The sequence below is a fragment of the Lytechinus pictus genome, chromosome 4 (genome assembly GCF_037042905.1).
Source record: "Lytechinus pictus isolate F3 Inbred chromosome 4, Lp3.0, whole genome shotgun sequence".
NCBI lineage: Eukaryota > Metazoa > Echinodermata > Echinoidea > Temnopleuroida > Toxopneustidae > Lytechinus > Lytechinus pictus.
Window position 1 is genome coordinate 13,804,519 of NC_087248.1, and position 25,120 is coordinate 13,829,638.

The 25,120-nt window shown below is 36.4% G+C and overlaps 1 protein-coding gene across 5 annotated transcripts in view; it reads left to right on the forward strand.

The window, feature by feature from the left end:
- Nucleotides 1-14,383, forward strand: part of LOC129258976 (afadin-like) — a 40,217-nt gene extending 25,834 nt beyond the window's left edge. For 3 of the 5 annotated variants that reach the window (XM_064098439.1, XM_064098438.1, XM_064098440.1), the window contains 7 exons: nt 824-934; nt 1,347-1,412; nt 1,834-1,907; nt 2,466-2,584; nt 3,051-3,248; nt 4,896-5,004; nt 6,124-14,383. In XM_064098439.1, the coding sequence (XP_063954509.1) occupies nt 824-934; nt 1,347-1,412; nt 1,834-1,907; nt 2,466-2,584; nt 3,051-3,248; nt 4,896-5,004; nt 6,124-9,298 (3,852 nt within the window). In that variant the 3' untranslated portion in view covers nt 9,299-14,383. The remainder of the gene's footprint in view (nt 1-823; nt 935-1,346; nt 1,413-1,833; nt 1,908-2,465; nt 2,585-3,050; nt 3,249-4,895; nt 5,005-6,123) is intronic. The other 2 variants (XM_064098441.1, XM_064098442.1) reach the window with 1 other exon arrangement.
- Nucleotides 14,384-25,120: the final 10,737 nt, after the last annotated feature.

Here is a 25,120-nt window from a genome sequence, read left to right on the forward strand (position 1 = left end):
GAACTTGCAATCAGTTTCAAGAGACTTGCAATCAATTGCAAGAAACTCGCAATCAGTTGCAAGCCTATATTGTGGTCCCAAGTTCAATTATAAGTCTTGTATTTGGTTACAAATTTTCATTTGATCGGTGTTCTGGTTCTTGTACCTTGGAGTATATTTTGATGCGTGATATATATCAATTGTTAAATTGCAGCACAAATATATTCTTGCAACATCCCCTTATTCTGACTAAAATCACACATTGATGCCCAGTTTCCTTTGGTATATAACTCATCACTGCATTGATTTGATCATGATCAGAGGATGGGCGCTGCAGCATATCTATCGAAGAGATTACGTATTTAATAAGCTGTGCACGTTTGCGCTAAGTATGATTGTTGTATATCAATCTTTGTGAAACACCACTCTGTGCCATTACAACTCGGCTATCATTAGTACTAAATTATGCAATGTATTATGCATTTACCAGGCATGAATTTCAAGAATACATTTCTCGGGTTCCATATTTCTATCGCAGCCATTTTATGTTGATCATATGATGCTCTGTAGACCAATTGCTGAAGAGGATTATATTTAGAAAATACTACTCTAACAAAGCTCAAAAGTGGACAACATGATCTCAATGTATGTTCAGGTTGTTGGAAAAGTTATAATAAATTGAAACTTTTATGCAACTTGGACCTTCATGATATGTTTATTCTTTATTTTTTATTTTTGTTTTTATCTGTAACAAAAAATACTTGTCATGAAGCAGTTTTTGTTCAATTGATGAAATGCCATGTTTAACATTGAGCTACATGTATTCATCGTCTTAAATACACAGCCTCAAGTTAAACCTGATGCTAAGCCAGCTGGTAAGGAGCCTGAGGTCATTACCATAGAACTTAACAAACATGGAAAGCCAGGCATGGGACTGAGCATCATTGCAGCTACTGTAAGTATCTCTCCCTCTCAATATTTTTTTCTTCCATTTTCTTTGCCTAATTACCAACAGTCCCCGTTTCAAACAGTTTAGGTGTCAAGGAAGAAGAAAATATTTTGTGTTATGTTTTTAAATGGTTTATATATTTCTTGATCATTCATTCATCACTTTATTCTATTCTCCCCCCATTCTCTCTCTCAATATTATCTAATTTTCTTTGTTACTGTTTTCTAAACAAATTTTCATATTGGTTCTAAGGTAAATCAAGGGGGGGGTATAAACCCTCTCCAATTCCTGACCTTAATTGGGAATTGTTAAGAACATAATAATATGAGGAGTGTTTTGAGATTCTAGTTAGTTTTAGAGTATAATAATTATGATTCATATTGAAGGATGTTATGTCATTTAATTCCTATCATTACAGGGAGCTGGTCAAGAAAAGATTGGTATCTACGTCAAAGCAGTTGTGCCAGGATCGGCTGCAGATAATGTAAATACAAAATTGTTGTAATTGAATTCTTAGAAAGCATTGTAAATCTTTAGAAAAAAAAATCTCTACCTGACTTGAAAGCTTGGAGATGCTCATTCTGAAGTCTTGTGTATATAAAAGCCTGATAACAGATATACCAAACATGTGTTCTTGTCGGGAAATTCAGCTGTAAGATAAATGTATATTTCAAGAGGTTTTTTTTACATTTGTTTGGAACTTCTTTAAAAAATGAATATTTAGAAACAAGGAAATGAAATACCTGTTTATATTTTTTCAGTTTATGCCCTTTGGAATGAAAACAGAAAATCATATATGAAGTTCTATAATTCTGTACAACAGACTTTGACATCTTTTGCCTACTTTTAATAAACCTTCATTTGTGTGCCATGGAATAGCATGATATATTTTTTTTTTTTCATAGGATGGTAGAGTGAAGGCTGGTGATCAAATTCTTGCTGTGGATGGGAACAGTTTACTTGGCTTGGATCAAGATGCGTAAGTTTTCTTTATACTTGTGTTTTCTTTTATTTTGCAATATGCAAACATTCCTTGTATAAATTGTGTTTGATTTGAGCACAAAGAATTTTAATTTTTTTTAAATCCCAGTCAGCTATCAAGGATACCTGAGGTCTATTGATTCTAATATTGCTTACAGCCAAGACATTATACACATTAATAAGTTTTTTTAAATCTTATTGATAAACTCATATTTGCAATCTTTTATAGCCTATAATTTCAATTGAGCTTTATCTACATGTATCTTTCTGATATTTATATAGGAGACTTGTTATTACTGGATTAGGTTTGTTACGTAATATTCTCCTTCATTATGTAGCAAACATTTTTTCAGTATTGCTAGGGTTATACAAAGAGGAAAAAAAACACCCACCATATCAGATAGACAGAGTCAGTGTTTGTTACCAGATTGGTCGTTTGAGTATTCTGAATACCATAATTTGGGAGATTTACTTGTGCACAAGTCTTTCAAAAATAATGGATGCTTGATGATAATATCTCAACCTTTACTCTGTCCTTTTCTTTCTTGGTATGTAGAGCTGCCCAGTTTCTGGTCAAGTCTGGTCAGATCGTTGAGATGACCATAGCCAAGCAAGGTGCCATTTTCCATGGCTTGGCTCAGATTCTTAGCCAGGCAACGCCCCCTCAGCAAAGAGGTAAGTAGAGATTGGAGAGATAAGAAGAAGGGGGAAAGAAAATATAATGATGGGGGGTTAAACATTTTAATGTTATTTAGCAACTCAAAAGTATACATAAGGTATGTGGTTTGTTAAAAATGTATGTGAAATTTTGTCTATTATTTAATATCTTGCACATTGGTTTTGAAGAGATATTTTTGCCTCATTATCCTGTCTTATCGGGTTTACATTTATCATTCTATTATGTTGACCTGAGGTAGAACTAATAAATTTGAAATCACTTTTCACAGTGTCCATCCTGGGTTTGATATGTATATTGAGTCTATATCAGAAATTGTGCTTCGTTCAGTTTGATATGACTTTGACTTATTTTCATTGTTTTCTTACCTACCCCACCCTTATTGCTTCCCGATGGGACCTATCTCGCCCATCTCTACCCTTTCCAATACCCCACCCCCTTTATCAATCCATCCCCTTCCCCCAGCTTACAAAGGAGAACCCCGTCAGCCCCGCCCTGTCAGTGAAGACCTATCAGGGCGCTCCGGTACCCTTCCCCCTGGTATGGGTGCCCCTAGGGAGTCCGTTGAGCCTAGGGACATCGCTACCATGCCTAGGGGGATAATTGGTGTGCCCCTTGTGGGCCTCAGAGAGGCCGATAAGGCCAAGTCGTCCCCCAATCTCGGTGAGAAAATATCACTGTTGAGTTGAGTTGCCGTGTTTGTGGGTTGTTGTGTCTTCCATGTCATTTGTATCAGTGTTCTTCATAGTTTTTTCAAAGCATGTTATGCTGCAAATTTAACATTTGATTGTTCCCGTTTCTAAATCTTTCCCCCTCTCTGTCTTTCTTTTTTATATTGCACACTCTAAATTTCTCTTTAATATATTTCAATTTCAATGTGATGAAAATATTCATTTCCACTGTCATGCGTGCCACTCGATTCTTCTGTTGTGTTATCTAGAAGTATTCTTGGATTCTCATCTCATTTTACTGATTACCCGCTTCCTTTTGTAATCCTGTCATTTCTTATTTCCCTTTATTGCTCCAAATATTCCGAATGTTTTAATGAATATACTCATGTCCGTTGTCATGTGTTCAAACCATATTTATTCTTCTTTTTTTTCTATATCTTGGTATCCTTGCATGCATTTTTTCCCTCATATCATTTCAAAGTTTTCCCCCTTCTGTAATCCTACCATTCGCATGTTTCCCTTTCTTTGTGGTTCTTTTCACATCACTCAAATACTTGCACCAAATTTTTGTTCAATTTGCTTAACATATCCTTCTTTCTCTGCGTAAAAATCTTAGTATTTTGTTTTGCTCTCTCTAAAGGCAGTCATAATATTGTCAATGCAACATGATCTTCCTAAATTACACACTGTTTCTTTTAAATATGCCACTTGTGACTTCTGTTTAAATCTTATTCTGCACGTTTGAAACACCTTCTGTTCCATTGACATAGTCATTACCTATCTTCCTGGAAATGGCAAATTCTTTGATTTTGTGTTGATTTTGCATGCACCGTTGTCTTCTGTGGCTTTCCATATTCAATGTGTATGTTGAATTTTTCCACTTTTTCTTGCCATGACGCATTGTTCACTGTATGTATAAAAACGTGCAATGTTGTTTGTGCTACTGAAATTCATATCTTCCTTTTATGGCAAAAATCAAACATAAAGCAAAGATTAAAACAAATAATCATATATTTGCAATCTCCCTATATACTCTGTTCACTTTGTTTCAGCATTCCAATCATTATTGCATGTTTTGTTTCATGTTTCCTGCATTATCATTAAGTTTTACCGTTTGTTTAAATGAAATATATATAAATATTTCAATTCTTTAAAAACTGTGGAACCAAAAGGATTGATAAGATTATTTTGGGGGGTAATTCCTCTCTGTTTCACACAAAATATCATAATTTCAAACTCCATTTCAGTCTTTACTTATATTCAACTTTGATAGTTGTTATTTTGATTTAACTCATGACAAAATTAATCTGCTTTATTGAAAACAAACAGGAATTTAATTTTAGTTTTATTTATATTGAGCCTTGAAATGTATCATTTTTCTTGTTACATGCAGGATAATTTTGATTAGATAAAAAAAGGTGGAGACTGCCAATCATTGAATTATATCTTGTTTTGATTTTAATTTCAAATTTTGAGCCAATACCTCTTTTATTTACCTATCCCTTTTGTCTGGAATGATTTTCTAATGAATACTATTTTCACTCTGATTACCTTAAATATTCCAAGCAATAGTATGAATTATATGTAATTCAATGTCTCTTTGAATTACTTTATTTGTATCTTCTTTTGTTTTTTCCAGCTGAGGATCGGCCACCAGAACGAGGTAACTACATGCCAATGACAAGCAATAACAGTAGAGATGACTACTCCCGCCATGGCTCTGTGGGCATGAGGCCTGAACCAAGGAGGTAGGTCCAATGCAGTCAAGGTTGATCTCTCTTTAATACAAGAATGTGAAAACTTGACTGGGCCCCGTCTTACAAAGACTTCCAATTGATCCGATCAATCGCAACTATGGAAAGCCAGCAAAGTCAACATATAAAATGCACGTTTGCTCAAAAATTTTCTAGATATGAATAGATTGTCATAAATTCATTGATTTCTTGACAGTTCGGTGTGTTCTCCTTTGTTTACAAAGGACATTTTGCACATTTCCTGTAGAAAAAATAATGACACTGATGGATTTCCATATAGTTACGTTTGATCGGATCAATCGTAACTCTTTGTAAGGCGGGGCCCTGAAGTAACTCTGTTTTGCTCACACAGATATCTTCCTTAGATGTCTATTGAAGTTAAATTATGGTTCCATGACATTTGCTCCTGGACAATTGCTCCTATACTAAGCCTACCATATACCCAAGCTTTAAACCTTACATAAAGCTTAATCCTAATCCTCACCCGATTCTGAATTAAAACCTCTATCACAACTCTAACCTCCCTCTTATGCATGTAGCTTCAGAGAAAGAGCAATTGTCATTTGCCATATCTTGGGATAAGGAAATATTTTATGTGTTCAGACATTCTTAATATTTTTTCCACTATTCATATTACCAAAGAGACTTTTATCCTCCTCCCCTTGAGATGTGAGTGATTTGCTCTAAAATATAAATATAAAAGAAAACATACTGTCTTTGTAATGTACAAAGAACCTGTTGGATTTGATGCAAAGTCTACATTTGGAAAATCTTAAATAGATTAAATAAGAGTCACAGAAAAAAAATTGTGATTTTTCTCCAAGCACTATGGCATCAAAGTAACAAGAGATAGTAATTCTGTTAAACTTTATTAACTCCCGTGAAAACAGACTTGATCGGCTGTTGGGTAATGTTACAATGTACATGTAAGTTGCAGTCAATGACAGAGTTGTGCCATTAGATGTGAATGCAACTTGGCCAACAATTATGTCAGTCTTCTCATCAATTAACATGATTGCATTTCATGGAAGGTTTTCTGTTGGACAGGAATGTCAGAGTTTAATTACAAACTTTACATTAATGCCAGTTTTATTGTTTATCTTTTGCTTGCAGCCGTATGGAGGCAACCCCTACTCCACCAATATCCCAAAGGTCCAAGTCTGTGTCACACCTTGACCCAGAACCGATGGAACATGAGTCGCAGAGACCAGTGAAGTCCACAGTGGACCTTTCTCAAAAGAGAGATGAGCAGCCATACAGAGGTCATGCTCCAAGAGAAGAACCGCCCTTCAGGAGGGAGGAGGATGCACACATGCGTCCTGGAATGCCTGACAAACCACTTGAGAGTTTTGAAGAGGAGCCCTACAGGAGGCAGCCAGGATCCAGACCAGGTGATCCGAGAAGGGAGTCTCCAGACCCTCGAGGTCCTATTCCCCAACAAAGACCTGGTCAGATGAGACCTAACCCTCAGCCACGCCAAGTTCAACAGCAGATGCAGCATCTGCAGCAGCGGCATAGAGGACCATCCCCCCAGCATCCAGGACAGTATCCTCCAGGTCAAATGGGTCCCAGAGGTCCTCAACAAAGAATGCCAATGCCGCAGTCAAGGTTTCCACCTGGTCAGCAACCGGGCATGGGACCAAGAGGACCACCACCTCAACAGCGCATGCCGGATGGAGCCATGCAACAGCAACAGCCACCCAACAGATATGGTCCTCCACCTGGGGCATTCAGGATTGGGCCTCAAGGAGAAATACAGAGGCCAGCACCCACACAAGACTCTAGAGATAATTATGGCATGCCACCACGTCAAAGGAATTATAGTCAAGGGGATATGATTGATGACCCTCCAGAGCCAAGGGCGAGGGTTTACAGTGAAGGGAACACATTAAGGGGGCCTGATCATCCAAACGGACCCCAACCAGCACCCAGAACGATTAGGGAGGATCAATCTAGGCAATATGCTCCTAGTGGTCAACAAAGTGATGACTTGCCTCCGCCTCCGCCACTAGATCATTCAGCTTCCCAATTGCAAGATAACAATGACCTCCCTCCACCACCACCTCAAAATATGGACGAGGAGGAGGAATACCGTAGATGGCAGGAAGAGAGAGCCAACAGAATTGGAGGAGACCCATCGAGACAGTCGCCAAACTCTGGTTTCGCTTCTCTTCCTCGTCAGGGGCGTATCAACAGATCGTCATCCCTTACTCGTGATACACTTCCAGTGGGAAGTGAAAGCCAGCCAACTCCACCTCAGCAGAAGCCTCCCCTGGGCCCAAAACCTGTTCCTCCTCCCATGCCTCCTGAGAGGACCAATGCTTCAGCTGAGGCAGCTCGAGGATCCTTGGAAAGGAGACCTCCTAATTCCGCTCCAGGCATGAATCCTAAAGGTTCTGCATCTCTCTCATCAAAAAGCTCTCCCTGGGATAGAGAGGAGAAAGAACGTCAAGAGAAGCGACTTGAAGAACAAGTTAGACTGATGAGAGATGATGAAATTGAGTATTTGTCTTCTTTGCCTTCACTTACTCCTGCTCAACAAGAAAGATTGAATAAGATGAAACTTGACCAGCAGTTCCAGCAGCGCCTTGAAGAATCCATGATGGACAATGACGATGATGATGAGGAAGATGATTTAACTAAGAAACCAGAGTTCCAGAATCAAATGGCAATGGCAAACCGAAGTGCTGAGATCGCTGCACAAAAAGCAAGAGAGCAACAGCTTGAAAGAGAAAGACAAGAAGAAAGGGATAATGATATGAGGAGAAAGCAGGAAATGAGAGTTCAGGAACTGCAAATGCAACGGCAGCAAGAACGTCAGAGAGAAATTGAAATGCAGAGACAACAGGAGCTTCAAAGGCAACAAGAATTCCAGAGAAAACAAGAGATGCAGCGCCAGCAAGAAGTCCAACGGCAGCAAGAGCTTAGGCAGCAAGAAATGCAAAGACAGAAGGAAGCTCAAATGCAGCAAGAAATGCAAAGACAGAAGGAAGCTCAAAGGCAGCAAGAATTACAAAGACAGCAAGAAATGCAGAGACAGCAGGAACTGCAGAGGCAAGAGGAAATGCGGAGACAAGAGGAAATGCGGAGGCAAGAGGAAATGCGGAGACAAGAGGAAAAAAGAAGGCAAGAAGAGTTGCGGAGACAAGAGGAAATGCGAAGAAATGAAGAAATGCAGAGACAACAAGAAGAGCTAAGGCAGCAACAGTTGCAGCGGCAAGAGGAAGAGAGGCAAAGACAGTTAGAGGCTGACAGAAGGGCGCAACAACAACAAGTAGAAACAAGTGCTCAGCTGGAGTTGAAAAAACTACAGGAAGAACGGGCAAAATGGATTAAAGAACAGGAAGAACTAAGACGTCAAGCAGAGGAGGAACGTAGGAAATATGAGGAGATGAAGAGATTGCGAGAGCAAGAGGAAGAAATGCAGCGAAGGCACCAGCAACAGCGCATGGAGTTTGAGAAACGGGCAGCTGAACTGGAACAGGAGAGAAGACGATTGGAGGAGATGTCGTTTGATGACCCACCCCGCCAGATGAATGATATGAACGCTTCCATGTCACGTCCGGGTCAGACTGGCATGGTCCATGCTACTGTTAGTGCAGGTTATGTCCCAGGACCAAATAAACCTTATGTCCAGGCAGCACCACCAGAAAGGCCGCCAACAGATGGATACAGTACCACGGATGCAAATTTCCTCAACAAACCGAAACCATTCAAGAAGGCTCCCCCTCCTATAGCTCCCAAACGAGTCACATTCCGACCTGGACAGCGACCAAGTACATCCGTGGATCCACTCAATAATCTTGGATCAGCAGGTGACCGAGGGTCCATCAGTTCCCAACAGAGTGTAAGTTCTAATAACTCGGGTGGTACACCAGCGCCACCGCCCCAGCAGTCAAGCTTTGGCAACGGCTACTCCAACAACTTCCACACAGCTCCCATGAACAACTACATGCACAATCACAATCCAACCCCTCCTCCACCACCACCAGCCTCTGTAAACAATACCCTGGGATACAGCACACCACCACAGAATGGTCCACCACCTGTCTATCGCACTGGGGACACCCCTGGGGTGATAGGTGCTCAAGAAGTCTACAATGACCCAAGAGATAAGAGACTAGCCAAGCAACAGTTGCAGCCCAAGAATGCCTCACCGGACATGAAAAACATGTCCTTTAGGGATAAGATGAAACTCTTCTCGGAATCAACGCCAAATGAAAAGCCGAAAACCTCGAAGTGGGAAAGGGAGTTCCTTGCAATGAACCCTAATCTTCACACCCCATAGTAACACAGGACTGGAATATAATTCAGTAATTGAATATGAACTCATTCTTGTGGTAAAGCTGAACTTTGTACTTGTTCAACATGGACATTACATCTATGCAAAGCAGACATTGTCAAAACTTTAGCATGTATGTTGTTTTGCTTGAAAGATCTGCTAAATATGAAATGATGGGAGTGCTGAGAATCAGCCCAATGTTAAGGTTTTAATCAAATTTTTAATTCATATTTTTAGTGCTTAAACCTTTAATGATAGTTGTATTAAACTGACGACATTGAGATTGTTTTATAAAATGTTTAAATTAAGAAGATACTCTAACACCATTTCGAACGATACAAAACTTTGTATTGAATATGCCCCTCTCTGAAAACAAAAAACAAATAATTTGGATTGTAAGCACACTGCTTTTTTCTTAGGATAACTGTTCTATTATGTACGAGGGAGGCAAACTTTCTCAGTGTGTAGAAGACATTTCTTTCTTATGTTGTAGCATTTGTACTATCGTGATTACGTTGCGGAATTTATTGTGGCTTTGTTTTGTTTTGTATTGTTTTTTGCCTTTTTGCAGACTGCCTTACACTGTTGTAGATTTGATTTCTTAATTTACTGGTTAATGACTTCAGTTCTGCCCTACCTTAATAAAAGAAGCAAGACATATTGACATATACATGTATGGACCAAAATCAAAGTTTTGGTACTTTATTTTATGCAAAATTCATCACTTCTGCAGAAAGAAATTCATGAAGATTCTGCTATGAGACCAGGTATGATTACCATCAAGTTAATGCATTGATTGATTTATTTACCAACAAAAGATACAAAACATTGCATTTAGACAATGGATTGGTCTCTGTGTTAATGATGGACACATTGCTCAACTTATTTTAATCCTCTATCAAGCAAGGCTAGGATTATTCTGTACTGATTTATTTTCGTCTGATGAAAGACCTTCATATTAACTGTTACATATTCAAACCTTGTTACAGTATTCTGAGCTCAGCTTGAGTAGAATTAAAATGGGGCAAATATTAATGTAGGTCAGTGGTCCTACTGCAAGCCCTCTTTCTCATTCAATGCATCAGGAAAAAACTAAAACTAAAACCTATTATCAGAGGTGGATCACAATGAAATATAGTTTTATTCAAATTTTGATACTACAAGATCACACATAGCACAATGTTATTGTAAGGTTTTGTGCTTCACAATAATATTTTAAACAATTTGGGAAATGTTGGTTTCAAAGATCTTGCAATCATCATCTTGTCTAGACAACCAACCTGCCCGGACATACATGTGCAACAAGTGTGTATACTACTGTAATGACAATTGATGGGCCAGCAAAATTCCATACATACATTTACAATCTGCATGTCACAAGATGGTATAATTTTTCCATACAAGTCTGTACAAATTTTGTGTGTGTTAAACAAACAATGTCGTAAAACAAGCCCTGGTGTCCTGTAATTGATGTACAATGCAGGAAAATGGGAATGATTTTTTTGTTTTACATGTTCTACGTGTTTCTATTATATATTTTCCTCTTTCAATTTTTCTTTTCATTTTAGCCTTTCATTTTTCATTTCTCTTTCTTGCTCCTCTACACTTTTCTTTCTTCTTGTATCTTCAGATTTTTCTCTATCCTCTTTCTCCTTATATTGCTTTCTTTTACATTTTTTTTGTGTGTCTCAAGTGAAAAGTCATGTCTTCCTAAGTCAACATGTGACTATTGTTTAATAGAAAATACTGCTTGCACACCATTTAGAGAAGTTATGACACTTGCTATATGAAACTTTTTAAGTTGGTCTTGAGAATGACTGCCACCACACTATTACGTGAGCGTTTGCTGGTATTCACCATTTAGATGTGATAGCGACATTCAACTAGAAAAAACAAAAACCTGTAAAAACAATATTTTCACCAAAATCATTTAGTCATCATCTGTTATCAGTCTACTGGTGATATATATTTTGGGGTGCTGTATAATATATTTTTTTCCTTTTTCGTTGCTGATAGTACTTACCCCTATAGTAATACAGTTTTATTTACTTAATAGTAATCTAAACCTACCACTATTAAGTTCTGTACAGACTTCATGTGTGTAAGCTATTCAACAACAGGGGGTAATCAACATTCTCAAAGTACATTTTTCCAGGTGGTAATAGTGTGATGATGTGCATGTACTTCTTCATTCAAATGGGCATTTTATCTTCAAATATTTTGTGTGTTCACAGAGATGGTGGAAAAAGTTGGCTGATATGTTTCAAAGTTTTATCAGGATGATGGTGCTGGTGATTTTTGCTCTGAGTGCATAAATTTGCGTCGCAGATGATTTTACTATGTTAATGATTATAGGTTCAGAAAGTGTACGGATCACCCCCACCCCATTCATTAGTAGCAGCTATTTGTGGAATGGGATGATATCTCCTGATATGAATACATTTTAAAGTAGACAAATTAGCGTCATTCTTTTCTCGAGGGTTTTTTTTTTCTAAAGCATATACTTTGTAATTTGTTTTTATCATAAGATATGTTGCATGAAATCATAGAAGAGAAACTGCTTGATAAATATCTCACATATTTGTATATTTTCAGTTTTACTTGTAATCCCCCCCTCACTGTTAGTCGAAGATAACCAATGGCTACATGCCTAATTGGAATTTATATCTACTAAATATGCTATTTTGAATCGGAATGAGTATACTCTAAAACACAGGAAACAGAGATATAGTGCATAACTTGAAGTATGTGTTTACAAACAGTAAATATGTGCATAATTTTAACCTGTTGTGTTCGACATAATTTGTACATATATGAGGCAGATGTTTATTTAATATGTTTGCGAGCATTGTTTTTTTTTGGGGGGGTTGTGTATATGCTTTTTGTGTTTCTAACTTGTGAAATTTAGGCTTCCAAACAAGGAATTCTACCTTGAAATAAAATACATGTAATAATGAATTCCATTGTAAATTTCAATGATTTTAGGTTTAACTCTTATTTTTAATTTATCTGGAAAGTTAGTTGATATTAATTTGTAAAAATTCATGCAATTAATTCTGGAAGTTCACTGAGTTTGCATGTAAATACATGTTTCATTTTTGTAATATATGACAAAATATAGTTCTATTTTCATTCAACTTTTATTGGTCTGTTAAAGCAGTTTCGAGTTAAGATATGTACATTTGTATCGTTCTTTAAATTCTGCATTTTCTTAGGCATGTTTTTTAATGATTTATTTGCCAAGTGTTCTACAGCGCATGTGCTAATGCATTTGTTTTGTTTGTACATATTCAAATGTTAGCAACTGCATATTATTGTGATTTCTTCTTTATTTTGTTAGTTTTTTCTGGTAAAAAAGTGATATTTGATCAGCGACTGCCTTCATATGTTGTCCTCTACTTTTGCCATCTCCACAAATTGATGAATATATATATTTAGAAATTTATTTATCTAATATTTGTTTCCTTTCTCCTCTCTACTTGCACCATTATCATACCTGCAAATTTATTGTACAAGAATGTATATAATATCCTTTTCAATTTACTCATTTACATGTATTTTATTTTTATTTTATTGGCATTCATGTAGATCTTGGCTGGCACATTGAAAACACTTACATTGGGATATTTCAGGAAGAATGAGACAGGATGAAATTGCACAAATATCTCTGATTTAATATGTCATATTTGCGTATTAGTATCACATGATGGAGCTGTTACAGTGTTAACTTCTGCAGGCAGCCATGCCACTTGTTGCGCAATTCTGCAAATTGTCCCTTTTTCTTTCAAAAAATTAAATCTAGAATTAGTATTTTTGTTGAAAAAAAAAAAATTTGAAGCCTTGTATTTGGTCAAGAGGCTCATATCAATGTGAGACAGCTCAACTAGTGGGAGCAATGGCTTGCCATAGTCTGTTGCAACATCAGCCTCATTGGTGTTAATTGAACACCTAGGGGTGTTTCATAAAGCTGATGGAAGAGCTACATGTATGCATGTGATCTAAAAGTTTTAGTTAACATAATAACAATCATATCTTAACAACCTTAACAGCTTCATACTTCAATTTTGTTTAAAAAAATATTGAACCATTTTGGCTATCCATCATCCATTCATTCATGAAGTCATGATGGACTTTACAAACTGCTTTTTTCTTTACTAGTGTTTAAATGATGTGTCCACTCAGAATAAAGACAGCGTTGTTAATACCTCTATCATATTATATACAACCAATAACACCTTTTTAGTTTCAAGCAGACAATTATGCTTTGCTCAATTACAATTTATAATTATTGCACTTTTAAAATATATGTATCTTAAATTGTTATTCCACATTCATGAAATATTTTTCTGATTTGTATCATAATCATGTATAACATCTCTTAACGTGAACAACTTTTTATTTACACTGTATTCGACTTCATGTATTCCTCTGGTACTGAACGTTCATGAAATAGATAAAAATGATCCTGTATTCAATTGATACAATATTCACCTACTTACAAATTCAAATTTGATTGTATTCTGCAATGCCTTTTTTATATAAAATTATAATTTGTATTATTATTTGCACCATTTTACTAAAACACCACTGGTCACTAATTTTAGAGTATATCAATTTTAACATTTCAAATAAAAGGCTTTGAATGCCAATGTGAGATGAAATTCATAGAAAAGGGGCAAATATCCCTCAAATTCCCAAGATTGTAAGGTAAGTCATTCATATTAATATTTTGTAATTATGATTGTAATTATATTTCAGGTGTATATGTAGGTATCTGATGATACTAATACAAGCTTGCCAGCTTACAACATTCAGAAACATTTTGAAGAGTTTGAATGCTTGCACCACATTTTTAGAGTCTTTTTAAAAATAAAATTTCATGAATGCGGTGCAGCAGAGGTTTTGAAGAATATTTAAAGGTCTAATTTTTTTATGATTAATCTTGCGTTGTAATTAGAGTTGCATATTACGTTGTACATAATCGAGTTAGGAGACTTGTTCACATCTGTTGATATTGTTTTGTTGTACTCCATTTCAGAACATTTCATAAATAAGCGAGTAAATGCCATTGTGGCGTGAAACTAAAAATATGCCTCTACATGTTTTATGTTGAGTGATTTATCCTTGTTCTTTTAAAATGATATTTTAGGTGGGTGTTTCATAAAGCTGTAAAGTTAAGAGCGACTGGTGATCCTTGTGATAAATGGTATATTGCATTGGTGATGATTTAAGAAGGGTTCACCAGTCGTTCTTAAAGTCGCTCTTAACTTACGAACAGCTTTATGAAACGGCCCCCAGATAGCAGCTTCGCATTAAGCCAAACCAGGGGGGTCACAAAGAGTTCTATGTGATTTAAAGTCATGCTTAATGCTGACACGGCTGATAAAACCTCGTATCTCAAATTTTAGATATTTTGATGACAGCTCAGAATGAGCTTGATTTTTAGAGTTATAGCATGGGTAGCAACATTTTACCTCAAAAGAGTTCTTCACGGGTATCAAGAGACTGTTTTCAGACAATATGAGACTGCCACCGTTGCTATAGTTTTAAAATATAGCCTTTTCTAGGCTGACTTCAACATTTTGTAAAGTTCAAGATACAAGGTTTTGTCAGCCCACCAGCTGATATGTAACACACAATCTTATTTACTGATGAATATGCAGTAGGGCGTCTGCTCTTGGCATGATTTTACCAATGCAGTGATGCCTGTTATACATCATGCAATGGGACTCTGTGAAACACCCCCCCCCCCCCCTGGAATACATGTGCTATGTGTTGGCAGAGTGATATTGCATGTTCACAATGGTGAATGGTAACTATTATGTATAATATAATGGTGATGTGCGAGTAAAAACCTAGAGCCACCAGGAGGAGGCAGGACTCTGATGATGGGCAGAGCAGGTTCCTGGGCCCTGTTGCGTAATTACAAGTTACCATTATGGTAACTTTGCCATACAATGGTAACTTGCATGGAATCCTTGACTTTGATTGGCTGTTGGTCATCATTACAATCATGGTAGTTACCATTGGATGGCAAAGTTACCGTAAGAGTAACTTTTATGCAACAGGGCTCTGGAAGTTTGTCACTGTCAGTTTGAGATGTTATTGTCCAGATTGGACCATGATGTGTGGAAGCTCTCTTTCCCAAGGCTAACATAGAGGGCCTCTTGTCTCTCGAAACCTAAATCCAGTGCCAATCTCGTCATATGCGGATGGGGGAAGATTGGCACTGAATTAGGGATTGGGTGTCAGGAGGCAATCAATCTACAGTATGTTAGCTTTGAGAAAGAGAGCTCCCATATTATGTCCAATGTGGACTTAAGATGTTGCTGCTGCAGTGATTCCACATTCTTAAAGGGGTGGTCCGGGCTGAAAATATTTATATCTTAATACATAGAGTAGAATTCACTGAGCAAAATGCCGAAAATTTCATCAAAATCGGATAACAAATAATGAAGTTATTGAAGTTTAAAGTTAAGCAATATTTTGTGAAAACAGTCGTCATGAATATTCATTAGGTGGGCTGATGATGTCACATCCCCACTTACCGTTTTCTTATGTTATTCCATAAAAACATATTTTTTTTCATTATTTCATACTTGTGTGAATAATATGTTTCCCTTGCATGAAATAAGTTGCAGCAATAAATATCTAATGCACTAAATCAGTTGTCAATCCAATTTTTCTAGTTCTTGGAGGAAAAAATTTGAATAAACCTAACTTCATATAATAAAATACAAAAGAATAAGTGGGGATGTGACATCAGCCCACCTAATGAATATTCATGACGACTGTTTTCACAAAATATTGCTAAACTTTAAAATTTAATAACTTTCTTAATTGTTATCCGATTTTGATGAAATTTTTGGCATTTTGCTCATTGAATTCTACTCTATTAAGCTATAAATACTTTCAGCCCGGACCATCCCTTTAAGGTGCGAGGGTAGGGAGAATTATCGGAGAGATTCATGGATGAGAGAATGCAGGCTATTGATATTGTAGAGGTTGTTTCCTGTTGGTCAGTAGCATAATGAGCCAAAAGTTCTGAGGGGTTCAGACATTGCACACTGGGCAAACTTTAGAAAAAGCTGTGAGTGAGCGAAGAGAGCAAGCAAAAAATTACCTTTTTAATACAAGAATCTAATTTTGCCACTAATCTGGAATTTATATTAAGAAAAAAGTAGCGTATTTTACATCTACATTTGCTTTTCTTTCTTTTTTATTATTATTTTATCTTTTCTTTTGGGGAGGGGTCCAAAGCCCCCCCCCCCCCCTTATCTGTATGCCATTGATCTTGGTCTACAATCAGATGGTCTTATTCTCACATTGTCTAATAGATAACTGGTCACCATTTGGTCCAACCATCAATTGGTCTATCTTTAGTCTATTGCCCAGATGGTCTAATGTTCACCTCGTCTACTCATTACCTAAAGGTCAAGTCCACCCCAGAAAAAAGTTGATTTAAATAAATAGAGAAAAATCAAACACGAATAATGCTGAAAACTTCATAAAAATCGGATGTAAAATAAGAAAGTTATGACTATTTAAAGTTTCGCTTATTTTTCACAAAACAGTTCTATGCTCAACTCGGTGATATGCAAATGAGAGAGTTGATGATGTCACTCACTCACTATTTCTTTTGTTTTTTATTGTTTGAATTATACAATATTTCAATTTTTTTCGAATTTGACAATTAGGACCCCCTTGCTTGATCCACAAAATGTTAAAATAATGGAATTCCACCTGTTCATGGAGGAATGAAACTTTGTTTCCCATTACAATGACGAGAAAATCAAAATATTTCATATTTTATATAATAAAATACAAAATAAATAGTGAGTGGGTGATGTCATCTGTTCCCTCATTTGCATACCGAACATAATGTGCATATAACTCTTTTGAGAAATTAGGCGAAACTTTAAAATGTTATAACTTTTTTATTTTACATCCGATTTGATGAAATTTTCAGTGTATGGTTGTTTGATTTTTCTCTTTCTATTCAAATTAGCTCTTTGTTGGGGGTGGACTTGTCCTATAACACTTTGTTTTTGTTTTTATTTCCGTAAGATTAAAAACAATAAAACATTACAAAGATAATTTATAGTGTATACAAATTAAGTAAAATTACGGCTGATAACCCATATTCAGCTGAAACTAGAATTGTTGCTGCTGGTCTTCCATGGGTACAGTGCAATTTAAAAAAAATTGATAAAACAAAATCATAACATTAGATAAAATCCATTTACAAAGATACGACGAATTTCAAAACAAAACTAAAATATTGCATAGTAAATCATGCGAAAAAAAAAACATAATACAAGAGGTACAACTCTTAATTAAATGAAAAATTGGTTCATAAACACTTCAATCTAACCATGATGAAGTGGTGTTAGACTATAAGTGGATTTATACTAAAATAAAATGTGCATATTCTAACTGGAAATTACTATTTGTATTTTTTTTAAATGGTTAATGGGCGAATTGGCAATCAAACCAAACTAGTAGACAAAGTAGGAGTGGATGTGAGACCAAACGGAAATTAGACAAAGTGGGAGAAGACCAACTGGCAAATTTTACCATTGGAGGATGAACTAGACTGTGCAGATTGGGGTTTGAAGAGAGACCGCAACTGTTCCGTTTTGTTGTGTGGGTGTGTGTGGGTGGTGAGTGTGTTTTAGGACAATTGCTACGGCATCTATACGGAGAGATAACAATTTGGGATTTATAGTCCAGGAAAAATAACTGATTTTGGGGGTCAACCGCAAACAAATTCCAATAGAATTTTGTTTACCACATTGCATTTCCCTGAAGTCCCCAAAATTACATACTAAAAGTCCAGAAAAATCCCAGTAGTGGAAAGACGTCTAATTTGCATAAATCCAAAATGGCCGCCAAATTTTCAGAAAATTTGAATTTTCGTACATAGATTCTGACATAAAAAATTTAATTGGCACAAAATTAGTGTCATATGAAAGAGAAATTAATTTTCTATAATTTGGTACTATTTATAGGGGATAAATAGATAATTTGGCTAAGATTTTTAGTAGAAAACTGCATTTTTGTCATTTTTTCCCCAAAATTGAAAATTTTGAAAATACATGATTTTACATAAATCTAGAAAAAATGAAGCAATTACCTTGAAATGTTCCAGAAAACTGTATTGATATACTATTATCATGTGTATGCAATTCTAACTTGGTCTGATTCTTTATAACAAATTCATAAGGTATCAAAGATGACTACTCAACTTTCACAAATGTCGCGTTTTGTATCCATTTTCGTAGACTAATATATATAATGTATGTAGTGTATACCTGCAGTAGTTAAAAACTGTATGAATTTATCTAAGTTTTTTAAGCTTTTTGACCACTTGGATAGTTAAGATTAGGCTTTTCTCTATCAGCTACATAAAAATGGCTTGCACATCGACGCCTACCCCTCTCAGGGGGCTGTCAAAGTCACGCCCTCTGGCTATATCATGTTGTACAGTGTGTATCAAAATAAACGCAACCACATTTCATTTCAAATTTGTTAAAAATTTGTTAGCTTTATAGTCCAGGAAAAATTACTGATTTAGGGGGTCAGCCACAAACAAATTGTAACATAAATTTTTCACCGCAATGCATTTCCTTGAAGTCCCCAAAATTACAAACTTTAAAGTTTTTTTTTTAATCAACGTAGTGGAAAGACGTCTTATTTGCATAAATCCAAAATGGCGGCCATCGTAAGAATTTTCAGTCATGATTACTAATAGTAGTACAAACACTGGTCTGATCATAGCACTTTTAAAAATTATGATTAAAGCATTTACCTTCACCAGTGTTATTTCTAACCATAGGTTTCGTCTTAAAATTAGGATGCAAGTCAGGTTTGACCTCTGCTGACCTCTAGAGGTCAATGACCTTAAGGTCTACGACCTCAAAATATCAGAAAATTGATGTTTTGCATCATTAGTTCATGATAAATGTAGTAATAATGGAAACAAAATTATTATTCAATCTTGACTATCAAGGTAACCTTGTATTCTAGAAAGTATTATTAATGTTGACCTTTGACCCTGGAGCACTGGCAAAGGTCAATAACCTTAACATATTAGAATATTGATGCTTAGCATCAGTGGTTTATGATAAACAGGCCTCTCGTGAAAAAATTGCAATACAACTATTTCAGCACAATGCATTTCCATGAAGTCTCCAAAATGACAAATTAAAAGTCCAGAAAAATCGATGTAGTGGAAAGATATCTAATTTGCATAAATATCTAATTTGCATAAATCCAAAATGGAGGCAATCGTGAGAATTTTTCATTTTTACAAATAAAACACTGGTCTGATCATAGCGCTTAAAAAAATAATGATCAAAGCATTTCACTTTCACCATTGTTATATTTTACCATAGGCTTCATTTAAAAATTCCAATGCAATTCAGATTTGACCTCTCCTGACCTCTTGAGGACAATGACCTTAAAGTCAATGACTTTAAAATATCAGAATATTGATGTTTTGCATCCATAGTTCTTGACTAGCCTGTTCATGTTGATTTTTTTTAATATCAACTTTGTTTGAAATTTGAGGATCTCTATAAAAATTGACCTTAAAATGTAAAAATATTGGTACTCGGCATCACTGGTTGATATGATAAATTGATGTTTTAAGATAATTGACCTTTCACTTTCCTCAGCAGTCAAATGTTGAGATCTGCAATCTTTACCCAAATGATCTGTTAAAATAACAAAACTATATCATCTGTATAGTTGTAAATCTTTATTATAGGGACTCTAGGGGCCCGTTTCATAAAGAGTTACAACTGCTGTAACTTTGCCATTATGGCAACTACCATGGCAACAGGGTTCAGCAGCCAATCAAAATCAAGGTGCATGGTAGTTCTAATAATGGAAACGTTACAACAGTTGTAACTCTTTATAAAACGGGCCCCAGGTCTTTTTTTTGGGCTAGTACATTCCTGACTGAGGTTAGAGCATGGGGGGGGGGGTTCGACATGATATTTGAAATGCCTGAATTAAATTTTTTGCAGTTATCATCTATGTATACTCCTCGAGAGATTTGCAAGTTTTTCTATCTAGATTGTAACCTGGTGTAGTTGCTCTAAAGAAGGGAGATGCAGCTTACCATGATTCTGCTTGACACTGCACTTCTCTTCCCATAACTTGCACTTAGTCATAATGGTGACTCTGCCAGAGGTTGGACAGAATTAAAAATGTGTTTCCTAGATTTTAGGCTTTTTCAACTATATAGTTTGGCGTCATAGATTTGATGGACGCTATATGTCTTCGCTTTGCTGAGAGCTCTGTGGTATAGCTACTGATCTGCGTATATCAGATGGGCCATATACCTGACAGGACATACAGACTCTTCACATGTTTTGGCCTTAGATATATAGTTTGTGATAGTCCCACAAATGTTTTCTAGAGGTAGGTTCAAGACAGCACATGCATACTCTGTAGCAGAGTATTGGTGGAGGAGTTTGTCAGTTCCGGAGAAGGTTATTATGGATCCTCACTTTTAATGTGACTGATCAAGATTGACACCAACAAGATATATTGCATGGTCGCAGTACAAGAATGGAATTCCAGCCATAGGTTGTTTTATATATCCTCCAAGCATGAGGATTGCGGGGATGAAACTAGCTAACCTTGCAAGGTCTTTGGGTTTGAAGAACACTGGACTCGACCAAGAACACTACCCTGAGAGAGTCAATTCTTTTGAATTCTTTACCCGCTGGTCTTCCTGTTGAGCTCTATAAAGAGATGTCTGTTTTCTAGTAGAAGTTTGATGAGTTTGGTCATATGGATGTCAGCAATGTTTTGTATAGTTGTACGAGTAGACCACAGTATCATATGCAGCTTGTAATTCAACAAAGTTTTCTACACCCGTTAGTTAGTTACCGTATTAAGTCGGTATTCCTCAGTGAACTGAGTCTGGTTGAGAACCTAGCCTGTATATTGTTTCCAAAGTTAAAAACCATCCTGGTTAGGAATATGATATGTTATTCTATAATGGGGCCATCTTTTTGTTCAGGATGAGATGCTCAAGTAGCTTGTAGAGATATCAGAATAGGGCGATTGGCCTGTAGCTTTTAGGCACATTTGGATCTTTCCCAGGTTTGAGGAATTACTTTAGCCTTCCTCAAAATTTCTTGGAGTTGGGACTGTGTAGCACATTGTTAAACAGACTGACAAGCCATTCTTAAGTATGGAAGCTTAAAAGTGCCACCCAGATGATCATATAATCATCTCGTCATGTCTACATCTCTTAGGGAAAAAGATAAGATGACGAAATCTCGGATCTCGTCATGTCTACATCCTGTGGGAGAGATGATCAGATGACATGATCTGTGATCTCATCATGTCTACATCTGTTAGAAGAGATGATCAGATGACTAGATCTGTGATCTCGTCACGTCTACATCCTTTAGAAGAGATGATCAGATGGACAGATCTTGGATCTCGTCATGTCTACATCCTGTAAGAGAGATGATCAGATGACAAGATCTGGGATCTCGTCATCTCATCATCTCTCCCACAGGATGTAAAAATGGTGAGATACATGATCTTGCCATCTGATCATCTCTCACACAGGATGTAGACATGACGAGATCCAAGATCGTGCCATCTGATCATCTCTTTTGAAAGATGTAGACATGACGAGATCCCAGATCTTGTCATCTGATCATCTCTCTTACAGGATGTCGACATGACGATATCTAAGATATTGTCATCTTATCATTTTCCCTAAGAGATGTAGACATGACGAGATGATTAAATGAACATCTGGGCGGCACTTTTAAGCTTCCATACAAAAGCAATACGATCAAAATGTCTCATTTGCTCAGAAGGATGTCACCGAAGCGTGCTGCCTTTTCCTTCAATGTGAATATCCAGGTGAAGTCTCCATTGGACTGGTCACATGGAAGATGTTCACTTTGGTGTGGCTTGTACTGGGTTGTTCTATTCAGCAGAAGATAGTAAACTACTTAAGTTTAATTTTCTAAAATACAGTGATCTTTGAAAGTTTCAGGGTTAAAGGTCACAACTTTTAATACTCGCAAATTTTATCATGTATCAAGGGACCTTGCAAGTTAAAATTAACTATTCTCACAACCTAACAATGTTTATAACGAATTATCATGATGCAAAACATAAATTTTTATGATATTTCGACGTCAATAATCCTGTAGGTCATTGCCTGAAGAGTTCAGCACAGGTCAAATCTGAATTGCATCCGATTTTTAAAATGAAACCTATGAAAAATATAACAGTGATGAAATTGTAATGCTTTAATCATATTTTTAGTGTTATGATCAGAACAGTGTTTGTACTACTACGATTTATCATTTTGGATCACTTTTGATGCAAATTAGACCCCTTTCCATCACTTGGATTTTTCTGGACTTTTGGTATGTCATTGTGGAGACTTCATGGAGATGCACTGTGTTGAAATAAATAGTACATGTATTGCAATTTTTACACAAGAGGCCTGTATATCATAAAACAGTGACGCTTAGCGTCAATATTCCAAAATGTTAAGGTCACTAACCCTTTCTAGCTCTCCAGGGTTCAAAGGTCAGAGCTCATAACCCACCAAATTCTTTCTAAAATATCAGGATACCTTGAAAGTCAATATAGATGATTTTGTTTTCATTATTACTATTTTTATCATGAGCTAATGATGCAATACATCAATTTTCATATATTTTGAGGTCATTGACCTTAAGGTCTTTGACCTCTAGAGATCAGCGAAGGTCAAATCTGACTTGCATCCTAATTTTGAAATGAAGCATATGGTAAGATATAACACTGATGAAAGTCCAATGCTTCAATCATAATTTTTAAAAGTGCTATGATCAGACCAGTGCTTGTACTACTATGAAATTTTTTCATGATGGCCGCCATTTTGGATTTATGCAAATTAGACGTCTTTCCACTACATGGATTTTTCTGGACTTTTAGTATGTCATTTTTGTGACTTCATGGAAATGCATCGTGCTCAGATTAATTGTATTGTAATTTTTACACTAGGAGCCTATTTATCATAAATCATAAAGCTGGGAAGGTCATTGACCTTTCCAGCTCTCCAGGGTCAAAGGTTAAAACTTATAATGCACAAAATTCTCTTCTCTCTGCAACATCAGGATATCTTCAAAGTCATTATGAAACTTGTTTTCATTATAACCATATTCACTACGAACTAATGATGCAAAACATCAATTTTCTGATATTTAGAGGTCATTGACCTCTAGAGGTCAGCAGAGGTCAAATTCGACTTGCATCCTGATTTCAAAATGAAGCCTATGGTAAGATATAACACTGGTGAAAGGTTAATGCTTTTATCATGATCAGAACAATGTTTGTACTACTATCAATAATCATGAAAATTTGTAACGGTAGCCGCCATTTTGGATTTATGCAAATTAGACATCTTTCCACTACATGGATTTTTCTGGAATTTTAGTATGTCATATAGGGGACTTCATAGAAATGCATTGCGTTGAAAAAAAGTATATTGCAATTTGTCTGCGGTCAAACCTAATTTTTCCTGGATTATTATAAGAAAGCACGATTGTTTGTAACTAAGCAATCAGGGGGCAGACGGCTGAAGGTCATATCTGAGGGACCTAGTAAGGCCCCCATTCCACAGAGGGGAGACCTTTGAAGGACCTTTCAAAGACCAAAAATTTGCAAGGTCTTACAGCAGTCTCCAAGATCACTGAAGTTTGTCATCTCTGTGTAATGGCTCAGAAAGGCCCCTCAAAGAACTCCTTGAAAGATCAAGCAAGTTTCAGAGGTCTTGCTCTCTGTGAAATGGGGGTTTAAGGGATAAACGCCTTCCTGGGCCCCCCTCTCCTCCATACGTCATGCGAAAAAAAATCCGCAAGTGCCATTTTTCTCAGAAAATTCCAGGTCAATGTTACAATGTAAAAAAAATGAAGACATCGTGCCGGAGGAGCGATCTAAATAATAGAATACGTCAACACAAGTCATGACTGTACGTGTGTATAAAAGCTTCTTAACAACCTTGGTACCGGCTGGAATTTCAATATATATATTATTTGTTTTCGGCTGTTTAGTAATATAATGTCGTGTCACCGTTGTGTCAATATACTGGAAAAGGAAATGCACTCCGATCGTATCCTAATCTGTCAACATTGATATTTACATGTTATTGCAGATCAGTTTATTCTTTGATGTCGATTCTCATTAACTTGGCAGTACAGCAGAGAATATCAGGTAAATTTCATATAACAGAAGACAACGAGATTGTTAAGATATCGTTTACACGATGGATGTGATTTATTTTAATACCGTGCTTACTATATATTTTTTTTCACAAACGGACACGTTGAGTGATATCACATGATGACGTGTTGGCTTTGGATTGTATTTTCTTAAATTTTGAAATACAAGATCGAAGTTTATGTTTTCAACAAGCCGTGTAGGGCCTATTTCAGGGGGCACGGAAGACTTTGAAAGTGTGTGTGTGTGTGTGTGTGGGGTGGGGGGTGACTATTCAAAATCACAGTAAGATTATATTTTTTTACTTTATTGAAGAATGTCGGGGATGGTCAGCTCTAGCTACTCCGCGGCCCCTGTGCTTAATGACATGTATGATTCAATTCCGTTTGTTGTAGAAGTTATGTCCACTTTAGTTGTGCAGAAAAAATAAAACAGAGCAAAATAAACAATCGCGGAAGTCTTTCTTTAAAAAAATGGGCCATGTTTTGCCAAAAGAGCCTCAAACGATTTGTTCTCTCTTATTCGATTGGTACATGGTATACAAAAGACAATTTTCCTTTCCTTAACTGCCGGTCG